Raw genomic sequence first — 13657 nt, 5'->3', positions numbered from 1 at the left:
GGCCTTACCAAATATAAGAATAATAATAGTAATAATAATAATCCTAGGAAACAGAATTGTAAAGCAGCGAGTCACACGTAGAAAGCACTCAACAGCAAACTTGCTGGAAATTTGGAACAACCTATTGGAGGAAGGACCCATCAAAAAAAAATTTTAGCTAGGAGCTGATGGCTCACGCCTATAATCCTTGCTACTCAGGAGGCTGATATCTGAGGATCGAGGTTCAAAGCCAGCCCGGGCAGGAAAGTCCGTGAGACTCTGATCGCCAATAAACCACCAGAAAAACAGAAGTGGCACTGTGGCTCAAGTGGTAGAGCTCTTGCTTTGAGCTGAAGAGCTGAGGGACAGCGCCCAGGCCCAGAATTCAAGCCCCGTGACCAACAACAACAAAAGAATAGATGAGTAAAAGAATTGATGAAAAGTTTGAAGGAAAAAGGACACTTGGTGAGAGTTTTGAACCTGAGAAATGGACAGATAAGCACAATTGCTACATCACTCACTGATGCCCTAGGCGGTGCTTTTCAAAGCTCATTAATATGCACAGTAGTTTCCTTGGATTTTGCTGAAATGCAAAGTCTGGCTTGCTCTTGGGGTGAGCCCTGAGCCGCTGGCCTTTCCCCGATGGGTGAGAGGTGGCTTAGCAGGTGCCTAATTGTCACTGGGAAATGATGTGGCATGTGCGTCAGGAAGATTTAGGCCTTGATACTTTGATAAGCAGACAATCAGTACCGCATTTGACTTACAGTGCTAAGGAGAAGAATTTGTTTCTGGTCCTCTGGCTTTGGGAACTTTTCCATTTATTGAAAGGAATGGATCAGGAATTTATTTTTTGTTGTTAAACCGTTAGACTAACACCCTTGGCATCAGAATGTCAGCCAAGAGAAAGCTGTATAATTTAATTCTCTAATCAAGCTCTCTTGCCTGCTGGGCTAGCATAATACTTGGTATTAAATTCACTTCCTTTCGCCCTGTCCCCAGCCATGTGATATGGGAACTCATTTTTCACAAATAGGTCCGTGACTTGGAGATGTCAAAGAGGGCTCTTCACCACACAGCTTCTGGCTGGAAAAGCAACTGGCTTGGTCCAGGTTGAGCGCTGAGAAAAGAACTCTGGCATCACAGACCCTTCTCGGAGGCTCTTGATGTCTGTCTCTTAACAGGGAGAGGAAGGCCCTGGGCTGTAAGGACTGTCACCTTGTCTGTAGCTGCCCCAGAGCTGTGATCATCTCTGTATTACACTGTGGGTTAACATTTTTCCCAGAAGCATGCTAATACTTATTTGTGCTCAGAATTGGTTCTGAGGCCCAATAAGTTTGGAGAGCTCCAGTTAAAGTTTAAACAGACTTGGTGAATCCTTAAGATTTTGAAAATGGATCCTCCAAGAAGGGTCCATGAAGGCTGGAAAGGTGGCTTAGTAGTAGAGTGCTTGCCTAGCATGCATGAGGCCCTGGGTTCAGATCCACAGTACCACAGAGACAGGAAAAGTTGAAAGTTGTAGAGCGCTAGCTTTAAGCAAAAAGAAGCTCAGGGACAGTGCTCAGGCCCTGAGTTCAAGCCCCAGGACCAGCCAAAAAAAGAAAGAAACTAACCTATGCAGGAGGAGAGTTCTGAACATCCCACCAATAAATACCCATTGTAACTATGACACTGCAGGGTACAAGGAGCCTAACTTGTGCATGTCAGACAAAGGATATCCTCCATCCTCAGGGAGAGGCAATGGCTAGCAGCCCGGTCTCCCCCTGTTCCCCAAACACGCCCCCCCACCTGCTCTCCCTGTTACACACACACACACACACACACACACACACACACACACACACACACACACACACTTGACCTTATAGACTTCTTCTTTAATCACTCAACCATTATAGTTCATGCGATGAAATTGATTATTCTGCCAATACCCCAGGCGTTCCTCCTGAGGCTAGACACTGTGCTGGGCGTACCGTGAGTGTCTCTTCACAGCTGCAGAAGTGAGGTGACACACGGTTGTGTCTTCTGTGAGCCGCCTCGGAGTGTCTCACAATGAAATACACGTTCTCCCCTGGCAAGAACATCGCGCCTCCTGCCATTTTCTTGGCTCAGTTATGGAGAGCAAGGAAACTTACAGCAAAGATCCATCTGGGCGATGCGAGACCCGGGGTTGTAAGAGGCCATTGGTCATCTGGTGGCAGACACCCATATTTTAGGTTGTTCTCACCCTGATTCATTCATCATCTGAATATGAATCAAAGGCCTTCTATAAGATAAGTATGTAGGCTGGGAAGGTGGCTCAGTGGTAGAGCGCTTGCCTTGCATGCCTGAGGCCCTGGATTCGATTCCTCAGCACCACATAAGCAAAAAGAAAAAGCCGGAAGTGGCGCTGTGGCTCAAGTGGTAGAGCGCTAGCCTTGAGCTGAAGAGCTGAGGGACAGCAGTGCCCAGACCCAGAGTTCAGGCCCCATGATCAACCAAAAAGGAAAAAAAAAGACAGATAGATACGTAGAATGTTCTGGGGGTCCGGAAAGAAGGAAGAAACTGAGGCTATGCTTATAGACTAACTGATAGTAATGAAAACACAGTTATAGGAATCATCAATTCCCTATAAATTGACAGAAAAGAAAAGTGTCCTCTCTTGCATTTGCTCCGAATGTCAACCCCAGATGTCAGCAGCCTCCTAGATCGGCCAACATCATCACAAGAGCTCAAGATGTGTCAGCCCTGAACAACAACCAACTTCTTTGTCTACTTAGAGAAAAAGCAACCCTGACTCTTTCCACAGAACCTCCCTCCTGGCCCTCCAGCCCAGGCTGGGAGCTCTGTACACGTGCAGCAAGGGCAGGCTGGGGCCCTGGGATCGGTGGGGTGGGCAGGCTGGGGCCCTGGGATCGGTGGGGCGGGCAGGCTGGGGGCCGCCGGGTGCTCACACAGAGGCTGTGAGCAATTGTCCTTCACGGCTGTGGGTTATCTTGAAGAGAACTTTCACCAACCAGGAAGCAGAAAGGTCATCGAGTGCTGGTAGCTGTCACTACTTTGCAGATAGGCGGCTCAGAAGTGGGAGAGGCGCTCAATTTGTATTCCAGGAAGAAATCTCGGTCTCCTGGCTCAGAAGCTGGCGTGTGAAGAGCATTTGCTTTCACCGTTTAGATAAGATAGGGAAGGAAGAAAAAGGCCAATAAGGAAAGGAGGAGGAGGAGAGAGGGAGGGAAGGAGAGATGGAGGGAGGAAGGGAGGGAGGGAGCGACCTTTAGTATTCCTCCAAGGTCACACGTGTCCACGTGTCTTCCTCTGTTGCCATGGTAACTTACATCCCCCAACACCCCTACCCCTGTCTCAGCCCTGGAGGTCTATCATGGGAAACAGAGGCATCGAAGCTAGGTGATGACTGACTGACAGCTCTTCTTCCCACCCACATCCTTAACTCACAGTGAAAAATAAGTCAGTGCGTTTCCTGTTCGAAGACAGACTGTGGACACTTCCTCTTTCTTCCATCCAACAAAATCTTTCTTGAATATTTCTTCCTGGCCGTGGACAGCTTTCCCAGTGATCTAAAATGGGTTTCTCTCTGCCAAGAGCTTACTGTTATAGGTCTCTCTCAAGACCCTTTGTGATTATTTTTTTTTAAGCAGTCATGTTTTCAGGGCTCAATGTTTAAGAACATTCATTGTTGAAAAAGGTACCAGGCACTGGTAATTCACACTTATAATCCTAGCTACTCAAGAGGCTAAGATCTGAGGATCAAGGTTCAAAGCCAGGCAAGGCGGGAAAGGTCTGTGAGACTCTTATCTCCAATTAAGCACCAAAAAAGCTGGAAATGTGGCTCAAGTGGTAGAGCACTAGCCTTGAGTACAAAAGCTCAGGGATAGCACCCAGGCCCTGGGTTTCAGCCCCAGGACTGGCACCAAATAAAAAGCTACCATAATTTGGTAAGCTTTTTAAATGTGTTTTTTTAATTTGATAACCTCAAGATTTCCTACAGAAATTTGAGGGAAAAAATGGTACACATATCTATGACTTATTGATACTCTTGTCTGTAGAATGCACATTTGGTACCAAAAGGAGATTTGTAGACGCACTGTAATAGCTGCATCTATTAATTGTGGAATTATTGGTAATCAAGAGTTTTAAATAGCAGCTATTATCCATTGCAAGTGAATGACTGGATAATAGGAATTGTCCACATTCAAAGAAGAAAAGTACTGGAAAATGAGCCCAGAAGAATAAAGCTTGAGGCACAGGCAAGGCTCTTAGCCAGTCTTAGCTGGCAGAACGTTTATCAGCTGATTGCTTCCCGCAAGAGCTAGGCGGTGGCTGGCTGTATCTGAGTCACTGAGGAGTGGCTCACACCCAGGCTGTTACTGTGTCACGGCCTTTGGTCCACTTTCCTTTGCTGTCAAAGACCTACCACGGACACCCGGGCCAGACTAGGAGCTTTGCCTTATTTTCTAGCAGCGGCCAGGAACCCATCCCAAATCGCCCCTGAGCACTACTGGCTGCTAATGGTATAACAGGGCACACAGTTCAGAACTGGACGGGGCAGATGCTACTGTCTGAAGCACAAACCAAATGGGCAGGTTTGTGTTGGCCCATGCTACAGATGGAGAGAGTTGAACATGGGATTAGTGAATGAAGAGGAGAGTTAGAAAACAAAGATCTCCCCACTTTGGGCTGTGTCTCATAGCCATTGTTCTACTGTAAAAGCTTGTACACCAGAAATGTGAAAGAAAAACCTAACACAACAAGCAAGTAAAGAATCTGGTTCAAGTCCTAAGCTACATGGAGCTGGGCTGCGGGGGAATATAAAGACCAGCCCATCTCCACCTGGTCTTGAATTCAAATCTCAACCTGGGGTAGCCTTGGGCAGACTCTGTTACCTTTCTGAGTCACACATCTCCCAGCTTTAAAAAATAGAATTCAATTTCCTGCCTCGTAGAATAATAGTGAGTTCTGGTACAGTATTGATTGGGAGACACAGGCCCGGCAGAAATGAGAGGTCATTAAATTCAAGGGGGTGGGATGGTTTGTTTTATGATTGCCACCGTGTTTTTATAATAGCCAAACGGATTATAAAAATGTAAATATTTAATAGTGTCATATTTAAAGGAAATCGTATTCCTAGACTAAGTTTCTGCTTAAGTGTTTATGATGTGATGAAAAATTAATACATAAATATTTTAAAATATGCGAAGGTATAAAAACACTGATCCTTGTTTGAAATGCATAAATGTACATCCATGCATATGCATAGCTGAGTAAGGGAGAAATTTTTTTAAAGCCTGAAACTATTCTATAACCTAAGTGTATTAGCCATGACTGTTTCTAATTAGTGTAGCTTAGAACCCTTTGTTTCTTGCACCTTCCAAGAGTTCGTGTTTGAAACATTTCTGTACATTTTTCATGTAAGCCTTTTGTTTATGTGCTCCTGCAGTATCCAAGGTCATAGCTGTTAGACTAGCCACCTGGAATCAGCTACGTTAAATTCAGTTAACTTTAAAACCCAATTCCTGGGTCAAACTATCAAACTTCCTGTGCCCAACGACCATGTGTGACTGGTGGCCGCCATATTGGATGACACAGACTTAGAACCCATCTAACACCGGGCAGCCTTGACTAAGCTCAGACCCAGGCCTGGTGGCGGCAGACACCTTCCTCTCCCCTGCATTGACTTCCGTTTGTGTCTACGGCCGCCTCTTTGAGGACGTTGAACACACTGGGACCACTCAGGGATTATGTGATTGGTTCTGACCAGTGACCTAAGACCAGAACACAGTGACCTTCCCCCTCTCCCTCAGGATGTCCAGTTCCAGCCAGAGCATTTCTGCAATACGATTGTGTGCGAGAAACCCAACAACCACCTGAACAAGTTTAAAGGTTATATGTAAGTACCTGGCGCCCCGCTTTTCTCTTGAAATGACAAACCAGATTAAGTCTGTGAATCCTGAGGACAGGGGACCTGGGCTTCAGTCTGAGGTCTCCCAATGGCAAGCTGTGTGAGCTTGGGCAGATGAGCTGACCTCTCTGAGCCATTCTCCCAGAGTGTTGTCTTGGGCAGTGTTCCCTACCACCCCAGAACACAGCCATTGTGATCCCCACTTTTCAGATGGAGAGTCTAAGCATCTAAGACACCCAGGCTCACCCCTAGATTGCCTGGCCAAGTACAGGACAGAGGCAGGATTAAAATCCGGGCCTTGGCTCTAGAATCCGGATGTGTTTGCCATTGCCTGGCTCTATGGAGAAAGGGGGAGGTGGAGACAGGCAGGCAGCAGAAGCGGGGATTCGTGGTCTGAGGCTAGCCCGGGCAAAAATGCCAGGCCACATCCGAGAAACAAGCTAAAAACAAAGGACTGGAGGCCTGGTTTGAGTGGTGACAAGAAAGAGGCCCCAAGTTCAACACCCAGTACCATTGAGACAGACAGACAGACAGACATGGTTCCCAAGGGAACAACTCCCTTCTCCCCCATCCAGAGGACACTGGGCTGTGTGGGAGGTGGGGATGGAGGGACAAGCAACCGGCATCTTGTAGATACAGCTGAGCCAGGAAGGGTTCCCATACCGTCCATGCTGGGCCAGAGGCCGGTCCCCACACCCTGACCTACAGCCGGAGAAAGTCGACGCCGAGGCTGCTCCCACATGGGTCCAGGAGGGTCTCCCTGGGGTGGACAGTCCCTGCGATTCGCTGGGTCCCAGGAGCACTTGAACTTGAAGGAGATTGGACCGACGTTCCTTGCCCTTTGCAAGAGGGGAAGTTGGGGAAGGGGTTCGCTTGCCACCCCAGGGACCCCTCTCCACCACCACGGAAGCCACCGAGCCACCCACGTGTGTCTGCCCTTCCCCAGGGAGCATCCTGACCAGACCAGGACGGGCTTCGGCAGCGAGAGCCTGCTGCTGCGAGGCTGCACCATCAGGAACACGGAGGTGGCCGTGGGCATCGTCATCTATGCAGGTGGGCGGGCCCTCGGCTACCCCTGCCTCCCTCCTCCCCCCTCCCTCCTCCCCCCTCCCCCCCCCCTCCCCCTCCCCCCTCCCCCTCCCCCTCCCCCCAGCCCCTCTCCAAGGGCAGCAGAGCCATGCTGAGCACCCACTGATAGCCCAGCGGAGCACATGGGAGCAGGCAGGAGGTTCATGGTGAGCACCTGCTGGTCCACATCTGGCCTGTGAGCCACATCTGGCCTGTGAGCCACATCTGGCCTGTGAGCCACATCTGGGCCTGTGGCCCACGCCACCTGAGCGTAGTGAGTGGGGCTTGACATCCATTAGAAGCTCCCAGGGGAAAACCCAGGGGTGTGCACCATGACAGACACCAACAGGAGCCGGACGACTAACCTCCTCTCTCTCTGTCTCTCTGTCTCTCTCTCTCTCTGTCTGTCTCTCTCTCTGTCTCTCTGTCTGTCTCTCTCTGTCTCTCTCTCTGTCTCTCTCTGTCTCTCTGTCTCTGTCTCTCTGTCTCTGTCTCTCTCTTTCAGGCCATGAAACCAAAGCCATGCTGAACAACAGCGGGCCCCGGTACAAGCGCAGCAAGATCGAGCGGCGCATGAACGTCCACATCTTCTTCTGCGTCGGCCTCCTCTTCCTCATGTGCCTCACGGGAGCTATCGGTATGGAAGGTTCTAGAGAATATTTTTAAATTAAAAAAAAATTAAAACCGTCATCTTCTGTCTCCCGAGGGAAGTTGCTTCAGTTCTCGGAGCCTTCGTTTCTCCCTCTGTAAGACAGAGCCCATACTCGGGAGCCTGAGATCTGGAGGATCACAGTTCTGAGTCAACCCATGCAGAGAAGTCTGCTAGACACCATCTTCAAAATAACCAGCAAAAAGCCAGTCTGGAGGTGTGGTTCCAATGGTAGAATTTCAGCCAAGCAAGCAAGCAAGCCATATAAGGACAAGATCCTGTGTTTAGACTTCAGTACTGCTAAGAAAATCAGAGCTAATTTTGTGTGTGTGTGTGTGTGTGTGTGTGTGTGTGTGTGTGTAAGTAAATTAGTAATCTTAGCTAAGGAAGCTAATATCTGAGGATCAAGGTTCAAAGCCAGCTGAGAATCTTATCTCCTTAGCCATCGAAAAGCTGGAAATGGAGCTGTGGTTCAAACAGTGGAGCACTAACCTTGAGCAAAAAAAAAAAAAAAAGGCTCAGGGACAGAGTCCAGGCCCTGAGTTCAAGCCCCAGGACCAGCACCAATATGTGTGTGTGTGTGTGTGTGTGTGTGTGTGTGTGTGTGTGTACATATATATACATATATACATATATATATATATATATATATATATGCAAGTGAAAATCTGAGAGTTAAGTGTATCCTTAAATATTAGGCATATCCCTCATGATTTATTTGTGGAGGTAACGGATGTGGGACACAGGTGCTCTCTGAACATGGGAAGAAAGCAAGAAGACCCAGTCACAAGACTGGTCCCCACAGTCTAGAAAAATCTACCATCAACCCCCTGGGCTCTGGATGGCTCTCTGCAGGGCGGGGCACAGGTGTAGGTACTAGTTCCCAGTCGCTGCTGTAACAAATGGACGCACTGAGCAATCCCAAACAGCACTTCTGGGCCAGCTCCGGCCTCCGGTGGCTGCCTGCATACCTTGGCTTGCGGCCACCTGCTCCATCTTGAATCCCGGCTCGCATGGCCTTCCTCTCCCCACAGAAGCTCCCCTGTGAGAAGCGCACAGCTCTGCTCACCCTCAACCTACCTGGGAAACCCAGGCTCCTCTCCCATCTGAAAATCTACGACTTAATTACCTCTGCAAGGCCCATGTTGGTATACAACACAGTCCAGGGCCCGGGGTATATCTTGGGAGCAAGACATTATTCAGCCTCCCACAAGGAGCCCCATCAAGGGGAATCTGTTTTTGTGCTGTTGTTTGTTTGTTTGTTTTTGTCAGTCCTGGGGCCTGAACTCTAGGCCCGGGTGCTGTCCCTCAGCTCTTCAGCTCAAGGCGAGCGCTCAACTCCTTGAGCCACAGCACCACTTCCAGCTTTTTCGGCTTATGTGGTGCTGAGGAATCGAACCCAGGGCCTCATGCATGCAAGGCAAGCGCTCTACCACTGAGCCACCTTCCCAGCCCCTTGTTGTTGTTTGATTGCTTTTCTTTTTGGCAGTGTAAGAGTTTGAACTTCGGGCCTTATACTTGCCAGTCAGGGGCTCTACTGCTGGGCCATTCCTCCAACCCTGTGTTTTGCTGGGTTTTGTTGTTGTTGTTTGCTTGGTTTTTGAGATAGGGTCTCACATGTGCCAGGACTGTAATCCACCTTTTTGGGGCATCATTGCTGGGATGTCAGGCTGGGCTCCTCCCCAGAGCCCCCCACCCCCATCCCACTTCCAGGATGTGGTCAAGGACTGAGGGGAGAACTCTGCCTCACCCCTTGTGTGGCTTCTTCCCAGGTCACAGCCTCTGGAACGGAACCTTTCAAGAGCCGCCTCCCTTCGATGTGCCCGACGCCAGTGGGAACTTCCCGCCTGCGGCCCTGGGCGGGTTCTACATGTTTCTCACCATGATTATCTTGCTGCAGGTAGGAGGCCCCAAGAATCTGCCAGCCACGGGGCAGACAGCAGGACCTGCAGGACCCAGTCCTGGAGGTGCGCTCTGTAGTACCTGCCTTTGCTAGAGAAGATGGCCTCAGCCACCCGCACACACCTGTCCCCTCGCTGGTTATAGACGAGGAGGGACATGGGAGGAAAACATGATGTGCCTACCCGCAGCATTGTTGTTTTGTCTGTCACGGGGCTTGAACTCCGGGCCTGGGTGCTGTCACTCAAGGCTAGCACTCCGCCACTTTGAGCTATAGTTCTACTTCTGGTTTTCTGGTGGTTCATTGGACATGAGAGTCTCACGGACTTTCCTGCCCCGGCTGGCTTTGAACCTCGATCCTCAGATCTCAGCCTCCTGAGTAGCTTAGATGACAGGCGTGAGCCACCAGGGCCTCACAAGGGTCATACATTTTAAAAGTGACGTCTTGTGCCAGTCCTGGGGTGCGAACTTAGGGCCTAGGAGCTGTCCCTTTTGCATCTTCTGCTGAAGGCTGGTGCTCTACCACTTGAGCCACATCTTCCACTCGTGGCTCTGAGCTGATTAATTGGAGGTAAAAGTCTCCTATACTTTCCTGCCTGGGCTGGCTTCGAACCCAGGGTCTCAGATCTCAGCCTCCTGAGTGACTTGAGAGCACCAGAATCTTCCAGGATGTCCGTCTGCTTAGAGTCCAGTTCCAAAACCCGGGCTGACTCTGACCCCGACCCTGCGACCCCCGTGACCACCCCCACCATCCATGCACCCCATTCGCCGTGTCCCCACAGACACCCTCACAGCCCAGGGGGAAGAAAGGCCCCAGGAGATTTCAGAATCCGAGGGAGGCTGGTCCCTCGGGGGAAGTCCACCCTGCGAGCTGCCCTCCGGCTTTCACGGCATGCCGCCTGCCCATCTCCCCTCAGATCCTCATCCCCATCTCGCTGTACGTGTCCATCGAGCTGGTGAAGCTTGGCCAGATCTTCCTCCTGCACCACGACCTGGACCTGTACGACGAGGACACCGGCACCGCCATTCAGTGCCGGGCCCTCAACATCACCGAGGACCTGGGCCAGATCCACTACGTCTTCTCCGACAAGACCGGCACGCTCACCGAGAACAAGATGGTGTTCCGCCGCTGCACCATCGGGGGCTCCGAGTTCCGCCACCAAGAGAACGGTGCACACGCCGGGGTCCCAGGGGCTCACCGCTTGAACCACATCATACACACACACACTCACACACACACACCCTGCCCTGTGCTTCTCTGTCTGATGGCTTTTCTCACACCAAGTGTCTGTTCCTGGGGCAGACACTTGTTCCTGGGGAGACAAGGTTTAGGAGTTTCTTGGGCTGCCTGATGGGACATGTCATTGCTATCAGGTCTGGACACAGAGGTCAGGTCTGGACACAGAGGTCAGATCTGGCCCCCACTGGCGAGACCCTCCACCACGCAGTGGTTTGCTGTAGGAGATAAGGCTGTAAGACGTTGCAGATTAGACGGTTCACCTACATGGCTGGCCTATAAACCTGACCACCCCCATGCATGGGCTCACTCCTGTAACCCCAGCCGCTCAGGAAACAGAGATCAGGAGGGTCACAGTTCAAGTGCAACCTGGACAAAAAAAAAGTTACCAAGAGGGCCCCTCCCTCCACCCTGCCACCCAGCTCAACTAGTGAGTGAGGAGTGGTAGCACATGCCTCTCATTCCAGCTACAGAGGAGCCCTGGAGGTAGAGGATCACAGTCTCAGGTCAGCCCTGGGCAAAAATATGAGGGGCTACTCAAAAGGGGCTAAGGGCTTGTAGATCATGTGTACAGCACCTGCCTACAAGCAGGAGGCCATGAGTTCAAATCCCAGGACCATCAGAAAGAAAAAAAAAAAAGATCTGATAGACTCAACCACTTCCCTGCCATAAACACACACTCTCTCTCTCTCTCTTTCTCTCTCACACACACACACACACACGCACGCGCACACACACGCACACGCACACACACGTACTTTCTAACTAGGAAAAGAGCCCCTCAGGGGAACAGCGCTCATTCGTTTTGGGCGGGAGGGGTGGAGGATGCCAAAGAAGGTGTTACAGGGAGCCGCACGCAGCCCCTCCACCATGGGAGATCTCTTTATAACAATAAAAGCAGCTACCACTCCCGGTCAGCCACTTCCACGCAGTCCTAGGAGGTAAATAGAGATGTGAGGGAAGTCGGAGCTCAGACACACACCCAAGAAGGTTCTGGAGGCAAGATCGGGGACCTGGTCTCCATAGCCCAGTGCCCGGTCTTCAGAGCCCTAGAGCCGCTTCCCCTGCTCCCCCCCCCGAACCCCAGCTTCCCCCCCCACCTTGGCCAGCCGATGCATGACCAATCTCCTTTGTTGCAGCCAAGCGATTGGAGACCCCCAAGGAGCGGGACTCGGACCCCGAAGAGTGGACCCAGTACCACAGCCTGCCCTTCCCCGCCAGAGCGGCCCAAGACCAAGCGGCCACAAGAAGTCAGGACGGTGCCCAGCCGCTGAGGAGGAGCCAGAGTGCCCGGGTGCCCCTCCAGGGCCACGCCCGGCAAAGGTCCGCAGGCCGCTGGGACAGCCCGCAGGCCCCCGTGGCCTTCAGCAGCCCCATAGTAAGTCCTTGGTTTGGTTGGTTGGGCTTTTGTCCGTGGTGGGACTTGAACTCAGGGCCCGGATGCTGTGCCTGAGCTTTTCTGCTCAAGGCGAGCAGCACTCTACCACTTGAGCCACAGCACCACTTGCGTTTTGTGTGTGTGTGTTTTTTCTTTTGGTGGTTCACTGGAGATGAGAATCTCACAGACTCTCCTGCCCCCGCTGGGATCAAACCTTGATCCTCAGATCTCAGCCTCCTGAGAAGCTAGGATGACCGGCGTGAGCCTGTGTCCTTGTTTTACCTCTTTGAGTTGCGAGTGTCCCGTGGTAGGAAGAGAGGACGCGGAGGCTTTAGGGCACGGAAGGGCAAAGGATTCTCCACATGGCGGCCTCGGGCCTGTGTGGGCTCAGAAACCGAGAGATGTCCTCGGGACGTGGAGATTTCTTGCTTCTCTTTGAGACAGATTGGAAGTTGAGGGCCAGGGGTTCACCCCTGTAATCCTAGCGACTTGGGAGGCTGCGATCTGAGGATCGTGGCAAGGCCAGCCCAGGCGGGAAGGTTTATTAGAAACCACAGATTCTCTGCCCACGCTGGCTTCAAACCTCTGCCTCCTGAACAGCAGTTTTCTTTACTTACTTTGGACACGGGGGTGTTTGTTCTGTTGCCGTGGGTGGTCTTGAACTTCTGGCCTTCCGGTCATCCTTGTGGATGGTGTCCGTGTGATGCGCTCCTGTGCTGGGGGACACAGCAGCCCTGAGCTCCCCCCCCCCCACCCCAGATCCGGGACCATCGCTGCCTGGCTGACAACTCAAGTTCAAAGTTCACTCGGGAGCAATAAGGAAATGGAGACATGAGTTAGGACTCGATTCTCGCCATGGGTGGGTAAGGATGGGACAGTGACTTGTTCACCCAAGGCGGCCGCAGAGTAAGGGGGGCAGGGTGCAGCAGCACTTAGGGGGTTCTAGAAGAGTCTAGGTAGCAAGGCCTGAAGCACAGGTTCTAGTCTCAGCTCTGCGGCCGACTCACTAGATGACCGCAGCCTGTGGACTCCTATCTTTCCATCCTTCTGCGTTACCTGGCGGGGCCTCAGTTATAATTTTCATCCTGCTTTGTTCTAGAAAATCAAATAGTGAGTCACATACTAGTCAGTGGCTCAAGCCTGTCATCTTAGCAACTCAAGAGGCTGAGGATCATGGTTCAAAGCCAGCTGGGGCAGGAAAATCCATGAGACTCATCTCCAATTCATCTCCCAAAAACCAGCAGTGGAGCTGTGGCTCAAAGTGGCAGAGCCTTAGCCTTGAGCAGACAGGCTCAGGGACAGCGCTCAGGCCCTGAGTTCAAGCCCCAGGACCAACGCACCTGCGTGCACACACACACACACACACACACACACACACACACACACACACAGAGCAGGCCCTGAGTCCTGAGTTGTCCCTCTTGCATGCATCCTGGGGTTTGTTTTTTTCATGTTGTTGTTGCTTGGGGTTTTTTTTTATTCTTTTACTATCAAAAACGAGGAAGCAGGAATAATTCTGTCTTAATTGCCCGCTATAAAGCCTGTGGTTTTGAG

The 13657-nt window shown here is 51.3% G+C and overlaps 1 protein-coding gene across 1 annotated transcript in view; it reads left to right on the top strand.

The window, feature by feature from the left end:
* Atp10b (ATPase phospholipid transporting 10B (putative)) overlaps positions 1-13657 on the top strand; it is a 129915-nt gene that overhangs the window by 88985 nt on the left and 27273 nt on the right. Inside the window, exons 6-11 of the mRNA XM_042699612.1 lie at positions 5775-5860; positions 6819-6925; positions 7446-7577; positions 9362-9489; positions 10406-10658; positions 11865-12103. Coding sequence (XP_042555546.1) covers positions 5775-5860; positions 6819-6925; positions 7446-7577; positions 9362-9489; positions 10406-10658; positions 11865-12103 — 945 coding nt within the window. The remainder of the gene's footprint in view (positions 1-5774; positions 5861-6818; positions 6926-7445; positions 7578-9361; positions 9490-10405; positions 10659-11864; positions 12104-13657) is intronic.

This window comes from Dipodomys spectabilis, unplaced genomic scaffold (assembly GCF_019054845.1).
Source record: "Dipodomys spectabilis isolate Male_0828 unplaced genomic scaffold, ASM1905484v1 ptg000258l, whole genome shotgun sequence".
Classification (NCBI taxonomy): Eukaryota; Metazoa; Chordata; class Mammalia; order Rodentia; family Heteromyidae; genus Dipodomys; species Dipodomys spectabilis.
This window is presented reverse-complemented; position numbering and strand designations above follow the sequence as displayed.